Source organism: Pongo pygmaeus, chromosome 4 (assembly GCF_028885625.2).
Source record: "Pongo pygmaeus isolate AG05252 chromosome 4, NHGRI_mPonPyg2-v2.0_pri, whole genome shotgun sequence".
Lineage (NCBI taxonomy): Eukaryota > Metazoa > Chordata > Mammalia > Primates > Hominidae > Pongo > Pongo pygmaeus.
In genome coordinates, this window is record NC_072377.2 from 94,710,122 (window position 1) to 94,725,335 (window position 15,214).

At 35.4% G+C, this 15,214-nt stretch overlaps 1 protein-coding gene across 6 annotated transcripts in view; it reads left to right on the forward strand.

Moving 5' to 3' along the window:
- ADGRV1 (adhesion G protein-coupled receptor V1) overlaps positions 1–15,214 on the forward strand; it is a 593,238-nt gene that overhangs the window by 261,783 nt on the left and 316,241 nt on the right. For all 6 annotated transcript variants that reach the window (XM_054488480.2, XM_063664978.1, XM_063664980.1 and 3 more), the window contains one exon: positions 4,758–5,000. In XM_054488480.2, coding sequence (XP_054344455.1) covers positions 4,758–5,000 — 243 coding nt within the window. The remainder of the gene's footprint in view (positions 1–4,757; positions 5,001–15,214) is intronic.

Below are 15,214 nucleotides of genomic sequence, written 5' to 3' on the forward strand. Positions count from 1 at the left end.
AGTGATTTTCTTTTTGGTATTCAAATAGTCATGGCATGGCCACTGATAGTCTTATTAAGCTGGTCTTTTGTCTTTTCAATATTACTTTTAAAATATCTGGACGCATACTTGCTTTATAGCAATAACAAATATTCTAGAGCTGTCTTGATTTTTTCCCTGATGTAAGACAGCCAATTAACTAGTGTCAAAGGTCTTGATTTCTTTGATCAGAAAGGATTTTAGAGATCTATATGTATGTACTAGAGCTATATAGGAAAGTCGATGCAGGCAAATGTGTTGCTGTTGTGGCCACCTTGGTGGTGGTAGTGCTAGAAAATATATTTTCCTGAAAGCCTTGAATCCCCACTCTTTTTTTTCACAGTTTAGCATATCACATCATTGTTTTTTGCTTTTCTTGAGTTATCGTCAGCTACTAAAACTTTCTGTCACACTGACAATGAGGAACTGAAATTTCAATACTCAAGACATTTGATCATATAGTATGTCCTCACTTCACGTCCTCAATAGGCTCTTGGAAACTGCAACTTTATGTGAAACAATGTGCTGTATAATGAAATCAATTTTACCGTAGACTAATTGATACAAACAACAGTTGAGTTCCTACTGCACACAGTATGTCCTTTCATTTAAAGTTGCTGTTTCCAAGAACCTGTCATGGTTAAGTGAAGACTTACTGTATTCTACTTGAATTTAAACTCTTCTTCATGCATTTCTTCCAAATATTTTTATGCTTCCATTAACCCTCTCAACCCCGTATTTCTTTCTTTTTTTCTTTTTTGGGGTGGAGTCTCACTCTGTTGTCCAGGCTGCAGTGCAGTGCTGCGATCTTGGCTCACTGCAACCTCCATCTCCTGAGTTCAAGCGATTCTCATGCCTCAGCCTCCTGAGTAGCTGGGATTATAGGTGCACACCACCATGCCCAGCTAATTTTTGTGTTTTTAGTAGAGACGGCGTTTCACCCTGTTGGCCTGGCTAGTCTCGAACTTATAGCCTCAAGCGATCTGCCCACCTTGGCCTCCCAAAGTGCTGGGATTACAGGCATGAGTCACCATGCCCAGCCTCCATATTTCTTAACTATAGCTTTCTCTTAATCAAAATACCACTTTCTCCATGATGCCTCCCATGAAACCTCTAGTTGGAGTTGTTGATTCTCTAAATTTATAAAACATTATCTGTACCTTTCCTATGGAAGTTATCAGTTATATGCAGTATTACAACTTATGCATAGTTTATATAGACTATAAGACTGTTAGGTGTTCAAAAATTAGAATATGGTTTTACATTCTCCATAAATATATTTTGCATACATGAATTACTAAAAATTATATTGTGCATTTTATCTCAAATAGAATTTTTGGTGAATTAGAATACTGTTACGATCTCACTAGGCTTTAAACATCTGTCTCGTACAGTAGATGTTAACCTTGTAATTCTAAGAAGAGAGAGGAGAACAGCCATCAGGAGTAGGCTTGGGCAAGCTGAATAAAGAGAAATAGGAAAGTTAAAGTATAGGTGGGGTTAGGGAAGACTGCTTCCTCTGAGCTTGTCCTCCTTGCAGAATATATAATTAAGGGTAAGAGAATGTTGTACGCAATACTTGGGATGCTAACTGTATATATTCGTTTTCCTAACTAGAGAAATGCTACTGAGCCCATCATCAAATAGTTTCAGTTAAGTAAGAGAAAAAAATTAGTCACACCTCGTCTTTCTCTTTCACATATGATATTCAAATCATAGAGTTTTCTTCTACATTCTGAAGAATGTTTTCTTCAAGACATTTTTTCCCTCATTGTCTTTTCACCTGTTAAAAGGCAACATACAAGCAAGGTTAATATACATTCTAGCTTCATTAAGAGGAAATTTAAAAAGAGAGAAGGTGGAAGATGATTATGTTCTCATGAAAATGAAAAAATATTTTTTAAAAAGTACTGTGAACTTTTGATACACATTTTAACATTTTACATTTTATGAGTAGAAGGGAACTTTTTACTCATCCAGTTCAAATTATTTTTATGTCAGATAAACTGAAACCTAATGATATACACAACACATGTTCTGTGACAATATATTCTGCTGTAGTGGGCTTTGAGAAATTATTTGGAGGTCCTAGTAGAGCCACCCAATTATTGCTAGACTTTTGACCTAACACCATCTTTTTCATTTTTTGTCAAAGGAAAGACATCAGTTACACTGAACTTATTCTTGGAGTCACTGGAGTCAGTATAAGCGTTAGGGTTCTGATAATGGAAGACTTTCGTTCAAATCTTAACTCTTCTACCAATTAGCTGGGTGACATTGGACAGGTTGCTTAGCCTTCCTGAGCCTCCCAGGTTTAACGGGGTTAATAATAGGGCTGTGAGGCAGATAAAGAAAATAATGAATGAGAAGTTCTTCGCACAGCTCTCAGCAGAGTTGTCCCTTCCTAAGAGATGGTGAGTATTGCGATTATTCAGAATGGATGGAGATGGAGCCCGAGGGAATGCAATAACTTGAGTAATAACTACATCAACACAAGGGGTAGAAGAGTTACAGATATTGCAGACACAACAAATGCATCCACAGAATTACACCGCTCATTAATGGCAGTGTCCCTCACCTCAATCCAGTCTATTGGCACTCAAAGTTTTTTGACTCTCAGATTATCATCTCTACAGTTTTTCAATACTTTCACTTTTGAATTATGAAGAATTCAAGTAACTTTCCCAATTCAATTACTGGGCCAAGATTAGAACTCATCTCTTGCATTTCAGTCCATGTCCCCTTTTCCTGATTGTTTATCTTATGATTCTATATTAGTGAAATGTATAAGGTAATAATTAACTTAGGAAGCAGGCTCTTAACCACAAAATCTGTTTAAATCCAGTGTTTAAATATTTGTTGCAAATATTTTCAAAAATATTTAAGTAAGGTGTTGTTTCATTGTTACTTTGGTTTTTCTATTGCTGAACAGTTCTGGTCCCTGGAAAAATAATCTTATACTAGTTAGGGCAAAAGATCATCCTGGGATGCTTCTGACCTAACCAGGAAAAGAACCTGCTGGGAATTACACATGGAATGGGCTCTTATGAGGTCTCTGCCATGTTTAGGAGTCTAGGGAGGTTCACATATGATCTGAGAGTCTTGATTTCTCATTAGACTTCAGAAATATTGTTTCAATAGAGTATTTCTAAGACTGGAAGACTCTTTATGTTGCTAGTCTAATGATATGTAGACACCCATCTGTACACTGTTCAATTTCAGATGTTTCTTAACTCAGATTATAACATATTATTTTGTTTGTAGGTGGCTATAAGTATGTTCTAATCATCATCACAATGAAAAAAGGAATATTTTACTAGAAAATAAAAGTCTCTGTTGGAATGTAATATACCAGAATCCTTAGTTAAAAGAAATTACTTTGAATTCAAGCTCACTTGGCCATACTAGGTCTTGAATATAGTTACTATACTTTGATAGTGCTTTAGTTTATTTTATTTGCCAAATGTAGTTTCTCAAAAGTGGACATAGTACAATTATTTCCACATTTCAATATCAACTGACAGTTGATCAGCAACAGTAAAGAATGATATGTGCCATAGAAAAAACTAAATATTTCTTCAGAAAACAAAAGGAGATTAAGTTGATTTATGCTATAACTAAGATATAACTTACTTATAAACACTTGGATAATTCTGAAGGGTTGGTTGTATCATTTCATGATGTAATAATTATCATTAAAATGGTCACAAAACATAATGGTCATTGCTGGTAGGTAAAAATGATACATTATATCAAATTAGACAATGTCACTGCAGTTGTAAAGGCATCAGCTTAGCTCCTTTGAGTTACGCCAGATAGGTAACAATATTGCTAAGATTTGTGGATGATTTTGTTAAGAGTGAATCATAAGTAAAAACAGGTAATTGCCAATATGTTATAAAATTGAATTCAGGCTTTAGAAAATAAATTATTTGAGACTGTCGAGAAGGAACCAAGGTGAAACATGAGCAAACTGTAACCAGCAGACTACATTTAGACTATATACTGAATTTTGGAAAATCTTGAAAAATACATAACATTTCAGAATTGACTATTATAAATATTTGATTATATTTATTTAAAACACTTTAAAAATAAAGGAAATAAAAATAGAACCTTACAAAATTGAAGATCCATTTTTTTCCCTCTCCTCAGTAATATTCTCCAACTCCACTTCCTGCCCTGTCCCCACCCAAACCCTCCACCCAAGGCAACTGCCGTCAGGGTGTGGTAGTTAAAAAAGAAAACTTTACATAAATATGTATCTATTAATAAAATATAGTAAGCTTTGTATAGTTTTAACTTTACTTTTATGGTATCATGCTATACATATCATTATACAGCTTGATATTTTCACTTACTGTCATATTTTGAGATGCATCTGTGTTAAAAAACATTGAATTAGTTTATTCCTTTTAACTACTTTATAGTGTTTTGTGGTATGAATACATTTAATTTATTATTTTGCTGATCGTAGTATACATAGGTTGTTTCCGACATTGATTTTCTAGTAAGAAGCTTGCACAGAGAAAGTAAATGTATTTTTAAAGAAAGACCAAAAATAAATGTCATGATAATCTAAGAATTTAATTCCATAATTATACAGAATATATCTCTAGATTTATATATTTATTTCTCTAAAAATATATATGAATTATACAATATTTAAATATCAGAACTATCTACAGATAGAAATATATTAGTAATAGTTCTTTTTTTTTCCTTTTTCTCATTGTCAGATACCACAGGTTGAAGTGTATTTTTTTGTGGAACTATATGAAGCTACTGCTGGAGCAGCAATAAACAACAGCGCCAGATTCGCACAGATTAAAATCTTAGAAAGTGATGAATCTCAAAGCCTCGTGTATTTTTCTGTGGGTTCTCGGCTGGCAGTGGCTCACAAGAAGGCCACTTTAATCAGTCTGCAGGTGGCCAGAGATTCTGGGACAGGACTAATGATGTCTGTTAACTTTAGTACCCAGGTAAGCATGGAATATATATATTCATACACGTTACGGTTTTCTTCTTTAACTACAGCAAGAGTAATGATATAGGGAATAATTGATACGTTATTTTCTGAGGATAACATCGTAATTCACTTTTTATTCATTACATTAAGCTTTATCCTTGAAACAGCTCAGCTTTTCACTCATCAGTAACAGATCATGTTTTAAAATGACAGACTTTTCTTTTTTCTCTCTTTTGACAAGATTGATTATACAGTGCAAACTATCTTACATAAATCTGTTTTATAAAATCTCTAGGGAGTTAAAATTTCTTCAGAATGTAACTGTTGAAGGCCAGAAGCAGAAAGTGAGGATCTTGTTATGTTTTGTTTCCAAAACAGTTGAAAATTTTCTTTTTCAGAACCTCCAACACTAGCTGATCTTTACACTTCTTCAAATCCATGTGTTCACAAAGCCTCACTGCCACTTTTTTCACATCCATCCTCTTAGGTGACATCAGATAAAAGACAGGGAGGCTATCTGGGGACTCAGAAGATCAATGCTGCATAACACTAAGTCACCAGACCATGGACTTGGCCCCAACAATACCATATACCTTTCAGCCTTATTTTTTTGCTTTTGTTTTAGCAGTGAAACTCTAATAGAATAAAGCAAAAATGTGTCTCTACTCTGCTTGAAGCATGATTGTTAGGATCATAGCTGACCCACCTTAGTCCTCTCTTTGTTCCCCTTACTTTATGTAACTTCAGGAAACCCACTGTTTGAAAACTGCCATTCTGGACAGCTCTTCTATTTCCAATGTTTCAAGATTCCAAACCAGATGACTCCTTGGGCCTTAATATTTCAGTTTCATTAAAAGTTCCCTTTAGTACCTGCTTGGTTGTGTCACCATTGGGTGGCTCAAACCGGACATTCTGTGCATAAAACAGAACATATGTGTGGCCAGTATGTTGTAGCAGTTACATGAGTCAAGATGAGAGAATAGGCCTCAAGCCGTGGATATTAAGCTGTTCTGAAAGTTTGCCAGGCAGTAAAACTTATCTTTATGACAGAGTCCACAGCTCAGCAAACAAAAAGAAAACTCCCTATTATATGAGACCCTAGAAATAAAGTCTATTCTAAATAGCACAAAGAGAAGTATGTTGATTTACAGTAGGAAGACTTGAGTATTTTTTATTGGAGTATTTAAGATAGAAGATAAATTATAGAAGTCTGTTTCATTCTTCCTCTTCTCCCATCAATGTATGTCGTTATAACTTACTACTTTGGAGAATGGAAGAAGGCGGACTGGAAATGAAAAACCAGATGATAAAAGAGATTTCAGGCACATCTTAAGCGAGTTTATGTGCTCAGTCAGATGAGAGGGGAATTGAAGTTGCCAAAAGAAGAATCTGAAGGCCAGCAACTCTATCATATTTATTTATATGTTCTCTAGATTCTTCATAAGTGATTCTTTGCAAAATGCATGCTGTCACTAGTGCATAACTCATAAAGGGCACTTATTTATGGAACAATGTATTTTTAGGAATTTCCAGTTTTCCCTACTGTAATGGTTAATTTTATATGTCAACTTGACTGGACCACAGAGTACCCATACATCTGGTCAAACATTATTCTAAGTGTTTCTGTGAGGGTTATTTTTTGGAATGAGATTGGCATGTAAATCAGTAGAGTGAGTAAAGCAGATTGCCTTCATAATGTGGGTGAGCCTCATTCAATCAGTCGAAGTCCTGAATAGACCAAAAAGCCTGGCCCTCCTTTAAGTAAGAGAGAATTTTTCCTGTCTGATAGGCTTTGAATTGGAATAGTTGCTTTTTCTGGTCTCTGGACTCAAAATGGAACATTGGCTTTTCCTGGGTCTTAAGCCTGCTGGCTTTCGCACTGGAACTACACCATTGGTTCTCCTAGTTCTCAGGCCATAAGGCTTGAACTGGAACTAAACCATTGACCTCCTTTGGTCTTCAGCCTGTGAAATCATCCTGCAGATGATCTTGAGACTTCTCAGCCTCCATAACTGCATGAGCTAATTTCTTACCTTATAATAAATGTCTCTCTCTCTCTGTCTCTGTCTCTGTCTCTCTCTCTATATATACACACACACGTATATGTACATATATATATACACACATACGTATATGTACATATATATATACACACACACACACACACACAAACATAAATACACACACACACACCCTATTCTGACCCTGACCAATAAGCATACTACCCTGCGGTTATAGGCTTAGTAGAGAATGTTTGTGGCAGTGCATTAATACCAGTTTTTTATTTTTTAATTTTTGTAGGTACATAGTAGATATATATATTAATGGGATACATGAGATATTTTGATACAGGCATATAATGCATAATAATCACATCAGGATAAATGGGGTATCCACTACCTCAAGCATTTATCCTTTCTTTTTCTTACAGACAATTCAATTATACTTTTTTAGTTATTTTTAAATGTACAATAAATTATTGTTGACTATAGTCGTGCTGTTGTGCTATCAAATACTCAATTTTATTCATTCTATCTGACTATTTTTTGTACTCATTAACCATTCTAACTTCCCTCAACCCCCTCTGCCCCACCGCCACCACCTTCTCAGCCTTTGGTAACCATCATTCTACTCCCTATCTTCATGAGTTCAATTGTTTCAATTTGTAGTTCCCACAAATAAGTGAGAACATTTAATGTTTGTGTTTCTCTGCATGGCCTATTTCACTTAACGTAATAACCTCCAGTTCCATCCATGTTGTTGCAAATTACAGGATCTCATTCTTTTTAATGGCTTAATAGTACTGCATTGTGTATATGTAGCACATTTTCAATATCCATTCATCTGTTGATGGACACTTTGGCTGGTTCCAAATCTTGACTGTGGTGAATAGTGTTGCAACAAACATAAGAGTACAGGTATCTCTTCGATACACTTTCTTTTCTTTTGGGTATATCCCTAGGATTTCCTTTCTTTTGGGTATATACCTAGGAGTGGAATTACTGGTTTATATGGTAACTCTATTTTTAGTTTTCTGAGGAATCTCCAAACTTCTCCATAGTGGTTGTACTAATTTACATTCCTACCAACAGTGTATGAGGGTTCCGTTTTCTCCACCTTCTCACTAGCATTCATTATTGCCTTTCTTTTGCATAAAAGCCATTTAACTGGGGTGAGATTATATCTCATTGTAGTTTTGATTTGCATTTCTCTCATGATCAGTGATGTTGAGCACCTTTTCTTATCCCTATTTGCCATTTGTATGTCTTCTTTTGAGAAATGTCTATTCAGATCTTTTGCCCATTTTTAAATTGGATTATTACATTTTTACTTATAGAGTTCTTTGAGCTCCTTATATATTCTAGTTATTAATCCCTTGTCAGATGGGTAGTTTGCAGATATTTTCTCCCATTCTGTGGTTTGTCTCTTCACTTTGTTGATTGTTTCTTTGGTTGTGCAGAAACTTTTTAATTTGATGTGATTCTGTTTGTCCATTTTTACTTTGGTTGTGGGGTATTACTCAAAAAAATCTGCCAGTCCAATGTCCTAGAGAGTTTCCTCCAACGTTTTCTTGTAGTAGTTTCTTAGTTTGAGATCTTAAATTTAAGTCTTTAATCCATTTTTATTTTGATTTGACTTTCTGTATATGGTGAGAGATAGGGATCTAGTTTCATTCCTCAGCATGATACCCAGATTTCCCAGAACCATTTATTGAAGAGACTGCCCTTTTTCCAATGTACGTTCTTGTCACCTTTGTGGAAAGGAAAGTAAGTTCGCTGTAGAAGTACGGATTTGTTTCTGGGTTCTATTGCATTCTGTTCCATTGGTCTATATGTCTGTTTTTATGCCAGTACCATGCTGTTTTGGTTACTGTCACTCTCTAGTATAATTTGAAATCAGGTAATGTGATTCCTCCAGTTTTGTTCTTTTTGCTTAGGATAGCTTTGGCTATTCTGAGTCTTTTGTAGTTCCATTTAAGATTATTTTTCCTATTTCTGTGAAGAATGTCATTGGCATTTTGATAAGGATTGTGCTGAATCTGTAGATTGCTTTGGGTAAGTATGAACATGTTAACAATACTGATTCTTCCAATCCATGAACATTAAATATCTGCATTTTTGTGCCTTCTTCAATTTCTTGCATCAATGTTTTTCATAGATTTGTTTTGGTTTTTGAGATAGGGTCTTAATCTTTTGCCCAGGCTGGAGTGCTGTGGTGTGATCATGGCTTACTACAGCCTCGACCTCCTAGGCTCAAGCAATGCTCCCACCTCAGCCTCTCAAGTAGCCATGACTATAAGTGCACACCACCACACCTGGCTAATTTTTGTAGTTTTTGTAGAAATGGGATTTTACCATGATACTCAGGCTGGTCTCAAACTCCTGGGCTCAAGCAATCCACCAACTTCAACTACCCAAAGTGCTGGGATTACAGGCATGAGCCATCATGCCTAGCCAGTTTTACAGTTTTCATTGCAGAGATCTTTCACTTGTTTGGCAAAGTTAATTCTCAGGTATTTTATTTTACTTGTGGCTATTGTAAATGGGATTTTTTTTTTATTTTCCATATGGTTCACTGTTGGCATATAGAAATGCTACTGATTTTTGTATGTTGATTTTAAATACTGCAACTTTACTAAATTTGTTTATCAATTGTAATTTTTTTTTGAAGTCTAGTTTTTTCCAAATACAAGATCATATCATCTGCAAACAAGGATAATTTGACTTCTTCCTTTCCAATTTGGATGGACTTTATATCATTCTCTTGTCTGATTGCCATTAAAATAATTGCCATTTAAAATAATTGTCATTATTTTAAAATGATGACATCTTATTACAGATTGCATAAACATACAAGTGAACTAACAAACAAGCAAAGAGAAAACTAATAAAAATTTGACACCTAAACTTTGTACCCCACTTTTTAACTTTTTGTTGTTTCTATTTATATCTTATTATACTGTCTATGTCTAGAAAAGTTGTTGTAGTTATTATTTTTTATCCATTCATTCTTTAGTCTTTCTACTCAAGAAATGAGTAGGTTACACACCAAAATTACAGTGTTATAGTATTCTGTAATTTTCTGTGTCCTTGCTATTAACCATGAGTTTTGTACATTCAGATGATTTCTTACTGCTTATTAACATCTTTTTCTTTTAGGTTGAAGAACTTCCGTTAGCATTTCTTGTAGGATGGGACTGGTGTTGATAAAATCTCTCAGCTTTGTTTGTCTGGGAAAGTCTTTCTCTTTCATGTTTGAAGGATATTTTCTCTTGATATACTACTCTGGGATAAAAGTTTCTTCAGCACTTACTAAACATGTCATGCTACACTCTCCTGGCCTGTAAGGTTTCCACTGAAAAGTTTGCTACCAGATGTATTGGAGCTCCACTCTATGTTATTTGTTTCATTTTACTTGCTGCTTTTTGAATTTTTTTTTTTTTAATCCTTGACCTTTGGGAGTTTGATTATTAAATGCCTTGAGGTAGCCTTCTTTGGGTTAAATCTGCTTGGTATTCTGTAACCTTCTTGTACTTGAATACTGATATCTTTCTCTACATTTGGGAAGTTCTCATTATTAACCCTTTGAATAAACTTTCTCCTTCTATCTCTCCCTTTACATCCCCTTTAAGGCCAATACCTCTTGGAGTTGTTCTTTGGATGATAGTTATAGATCTTGTATGCATGTTTCATTCTTTTTTATTCTTTTTTCTTTTGTTTCCTCTGCCTATTTTCTTTTTCTTTCTCTTTCTTTCTTTCTTTCTTTCTTTCTTCCTTTCTTTCTTTCTTTCTTTCTTTCTTTCTTTCTTTCTTTCTCTTTCTTTCCTTCCTTCCTTCCTTCCTTCCTTCCTTCCTTCCTTCTTTCCTTCTTTCTTTCTTTCTCCCTTTCTTCCTTCCTTCCTTCCTTCCTTTCTTTCTTATTCTTCCAATCCATGAACATGAAATATCTGCATTTTGTGTCTTCTTCAGTTGTTTTGCGATGTCATGTTTTCCTGGATGGTCTTGATGCTTGTGGATATTTGTCAATATCTGGGCATTGAAGACTTCGGTATTTATTGTAGTCTTCACAATCTGGGCTTATTTTTACCCATCCTTCTTGGGAAGTTTTTCCAGATATTTGAAGAGGCTTGGGTGCTGTGATCTAAATTTTTGGTTATTGCAGCCATATCTGCATTAGGGGGCATCCCAAGCCCAGTAATGCTGTTGCTCTTGCAGACTCCTAGAAGTACTGCATTGATGGTCTTGGATAAGATCTGGGAAAATTCCCTGGATTACCAGGCAGGGACTCTTGTTCTCTTCTCTTACTTTCTCCTAAACAAAAGGAGCCTCTCTGTCTGTGCTGAACTTCCTGGAGCTGCCAGAGGGTTGATTCAAGGACTCTTGTGGTCACTGCCACTGGGATTGTGCTAGATCAGACCTGAAGCTAGCACAGCACTGGGGGTCTCACCCAAGGCCCATGGTGACCACTGCATAACATATATCATAGTCTAACTAATAAAAATTAAAGGCAAGAAAAATTTTGATAGAACTGAGAAAGAAAATTACCTTATCTTTAGGGCAAAAGCAATCGGAATGACAGGAGATTTCTCATGGGAAACCATGGGTCCCAGGTGGAAATGGCACACTATTTTCCAAGTGCCGAAAGAAAAGACCCTCCAGCCCTAAATTCTATATCCAGTGAACATATCTTTCACAAGTGAAGGGGAAATTAAGATATTCCCAGTTGAAGGAAAAACTAAGAATTTGTTGCACACAGACCTACCCTGAAAGAATGGCTAAAGAAAGATCTTTAAACAGAAAGGGAATGATAAAAAGGAAAGAACTTTGGAACATCAGGAAGGAAGAAAGAACACAATAAACAAAAGTAGATTTCACCAGAAAGGATGTACAGATGAAGAATAAGCATATAAAATGATGTTCAACACCATTAGCTATTAGCAAAATGAAACCACAATGGGATATCACTAGATGCCTACCAGAATGGCTAAAATAAAATCCATGATGATACCAAATGCTGGTGAGAATTCACAGAGACCGGATCACTTATTCATTGCTGATGGGATGCAAAATGGTAAGCCACTCTGGAAAACAGTTTAGAAGTTTCTTCAAGAATTAAACATGAACTACCTTATGACTCAGGAGTTACAGTCCTGGGCATTTATTCCTGATAAATGAAAACTTATGTTCACACAAAAGCTTGCACATGAACATTTATAGTAGCTTATTAATAATAGCCCCAAAGTAGAAACAATTCAGGTGTCCTTCAATGGGTGAATAGTTAAACTGTGGTATATCCATGCATGGAACACTACTCACTAATAATAAGAAACATACTATTGATACACATAACAACCTAATCTCCATATAATCATACTAAGTAAAAAAAAAAGCTGATACCAAAAGATTATATACTGTGTGATTCCATTTCTATAATATTCTTGAAATTACAAAATTATAGGAATGGAAAAGAAATTGGTGGTTGCCAGAGATTAGGGAGGGAATGGGCTGGGGTGACGCAAGTGTAGCTGTAGAAGTTAACATGCAGAATTCTTGTGGGGATGAAAATGTTCTGTCTCTTGACTGTATCAATGACAAAATCCTGGTTGTAATATTATATTACAGTTATGCAAGATGTTACTAATGAAGGAGTTTGGGTAAAGGGTGTAGGAAATCTCCTTTATTATTTCTTATAACTGCATGTAAATCTGCAATTATGTCAGAATAAAAGTTTAAATAATTGGAAATGACAGTTTCACCTCTCTGGTATTATTTTATTTTCCTGTTGCTTAATTGCCCTTGTGTTGTTCTCTAAGTGCTAGGCATATTACTAGAAGACAGAGACATACAATTCTCTTTTCCAGTAGCCAGCATGAATGAGAAAATAATTATGGATCAAGTTGTTATTCTGTTATGATATTGATTTTCATTTTACTTTAAATAGATTAATGCAATTAAAACAGTCACTGTAACATAGATACCCTTTGTATATAAGTACTGTAGCCTTAGCATCTGTGGCTTATATCTAAGTTTGTGATATAAAGTTAAGAAACAATTTCTGGTCCTTCCTATTTGAGACAATGAAGACATTTATTCTAGTTATCTTTCAGTTAAATAGACCTATAGCTAAAAACAAATTTGAAACTGATTCCAAATACTTTCTTTTATATATGTGTGCTAGCTGAAAGCACACAAGTTCAAGAAAGACCATGTGTTTTCCTTCTTATTTTCACATTGCCTATTCCATTCAAAGACTATTTCTATGTTGATTTTCTTTCTCTTTTTTTTTTCTATTTTTTGAGATGGGGTCTCGCCCTGTCACCCAGGCTGGAGTGCAATGGTGCGATCTTGGCTCACTGCAACCTCCGCCTCCTGGGTTCAAGCTATTCTCCCGGCTCAGTCTCCCAAGTAGCTGGGATTACAGGCACCCACCATCATGACCGGCTAATTTTTGTATTTTTATAGAGGCGACATTTCACCATGTTGGCCAGGCTAGTCTTGAGCTCCTGACCTCAAGTGATCCACCTGTCTCGGCCTCCCCATTGTCACTTTTAAATTGCATAGTGCTTCTTTGTGTTTATTATATGTATTTTATAAACACAAGAACATTTTGATTGTTTCATTTCCTTTAAATATTTTAACTATGAAATAAATCCTGCCAAAAAACAGCGGGCCAAATGTATACATACAGTTTATAGTAATCAAATCACCACCACCTTGTTTCAGAAATTCAACTGTATCCGAATTTTATTATAAAACTTTCCATTATGAACCCCTCTGATGCCATCTTGCTTTTTCCTTGACTATCCCCACCTTGAAGATAATTTCTATCTTCAATAATTTCTATCTTCATAATAATTTTATGTTAAATTATTCATATGCTTTTTAAGTAGTTCTATTCTTATATATTATTTGGGTTTAGCTGTTTTGGAAATTGTGCAAATGAAATTAATCCAATTGTATTGTTCTATGGTCCTTGTTTTCTTCAATCATATGTTTGTGAACTATCCATGCTGATGTGTGTACTTGAAATCCTTTCATTTTAACTGTTATATAGTATTCCAGGGAATATTTTAATGTATCCATTCTAAAGCCATTAGATTTTTGAGTTATTTCCTTCAGTAAGGCTTTTATTTTATCGTTACACTGCAGATGCTCTTAAAAAGCATTCATTGATTTTTTTTTTCATTTTTTGACACAATCAATCACTTCCTCCTTCCTGAAGAATGCTCTTCTTTGGGCTTTTGTAATACCACACCTTCCTGCTCTTAATCCTTACCTCACTTGGAGCTCCTTCCTGTTGCCTATGTTGGTCTTTCTAGCCAGTAAATGTTGGGATCCACCAAGAATCAATCCCCAGGCTAGACTATATAGAACTGTTTGTTAAATATAATCTGTACACTGAGGATTTCCACATTTTTATCACTAACCTCATCACCTCTCCTGATCCAGACCCATGTATCTAATTGCTCTTACTTGATGTCATCACTTGAATGTCTAAGAGGCATCTCAGACTTACTATGTGTAACAGATAACTCTTGATTTCTCCCTTAACAATATTTTCCCCAGTTTTCCACCATTCATTATCCATTTACCCATTCATCTAGGCAAGCAGCTAGGAGTTACCTTCACTTCTCCTCTTCCTTCCACCCAATATCAAATTCATCAGAAAGTTCTATTGACTCTAAGCTGGGCGTAGTGGTGCAAGCCTGTAGTCCCAGCTACTTAGGAGAATCTCTTAAGCCCAGGAGTTGGATACCAGCCTTGTTGATATAGCAAGACCCTCATCTCGAAAAAAAACCCAAAATGAAACAAACAAAAAAGTCCTATTGACTCTACATTCAAATATATTTCTAGTCTGAGTACTTCTACTCATGTGTATTTCTAGTCTGAGTATTTCTATTCATGTGACCCTATTTATTCTACCACTGTTTCTTGCATGAACGAATGCAAAAACCTCCATGCTCATCCCCTGCTATATCCTAATATACACAATAGCCAGAACACTCATGAATAATGTTAAAATGTGTCATTCTCTTGCTTGAATCCTCTAGGGTCTTCCTGCCACATTTTGAATAATGAACCTACATGCCTACATGATCTGACTCCTATCCACCACCTCTCTGTTTTTTGTTTTTTGTTTTGAGATGGAGTCTCACTCTATTGCCCAGGCTGGAGTGCAGTGGCATAATCTCAGCTCACTGCAACGTCTGCCTCCCAGATTCAAGCG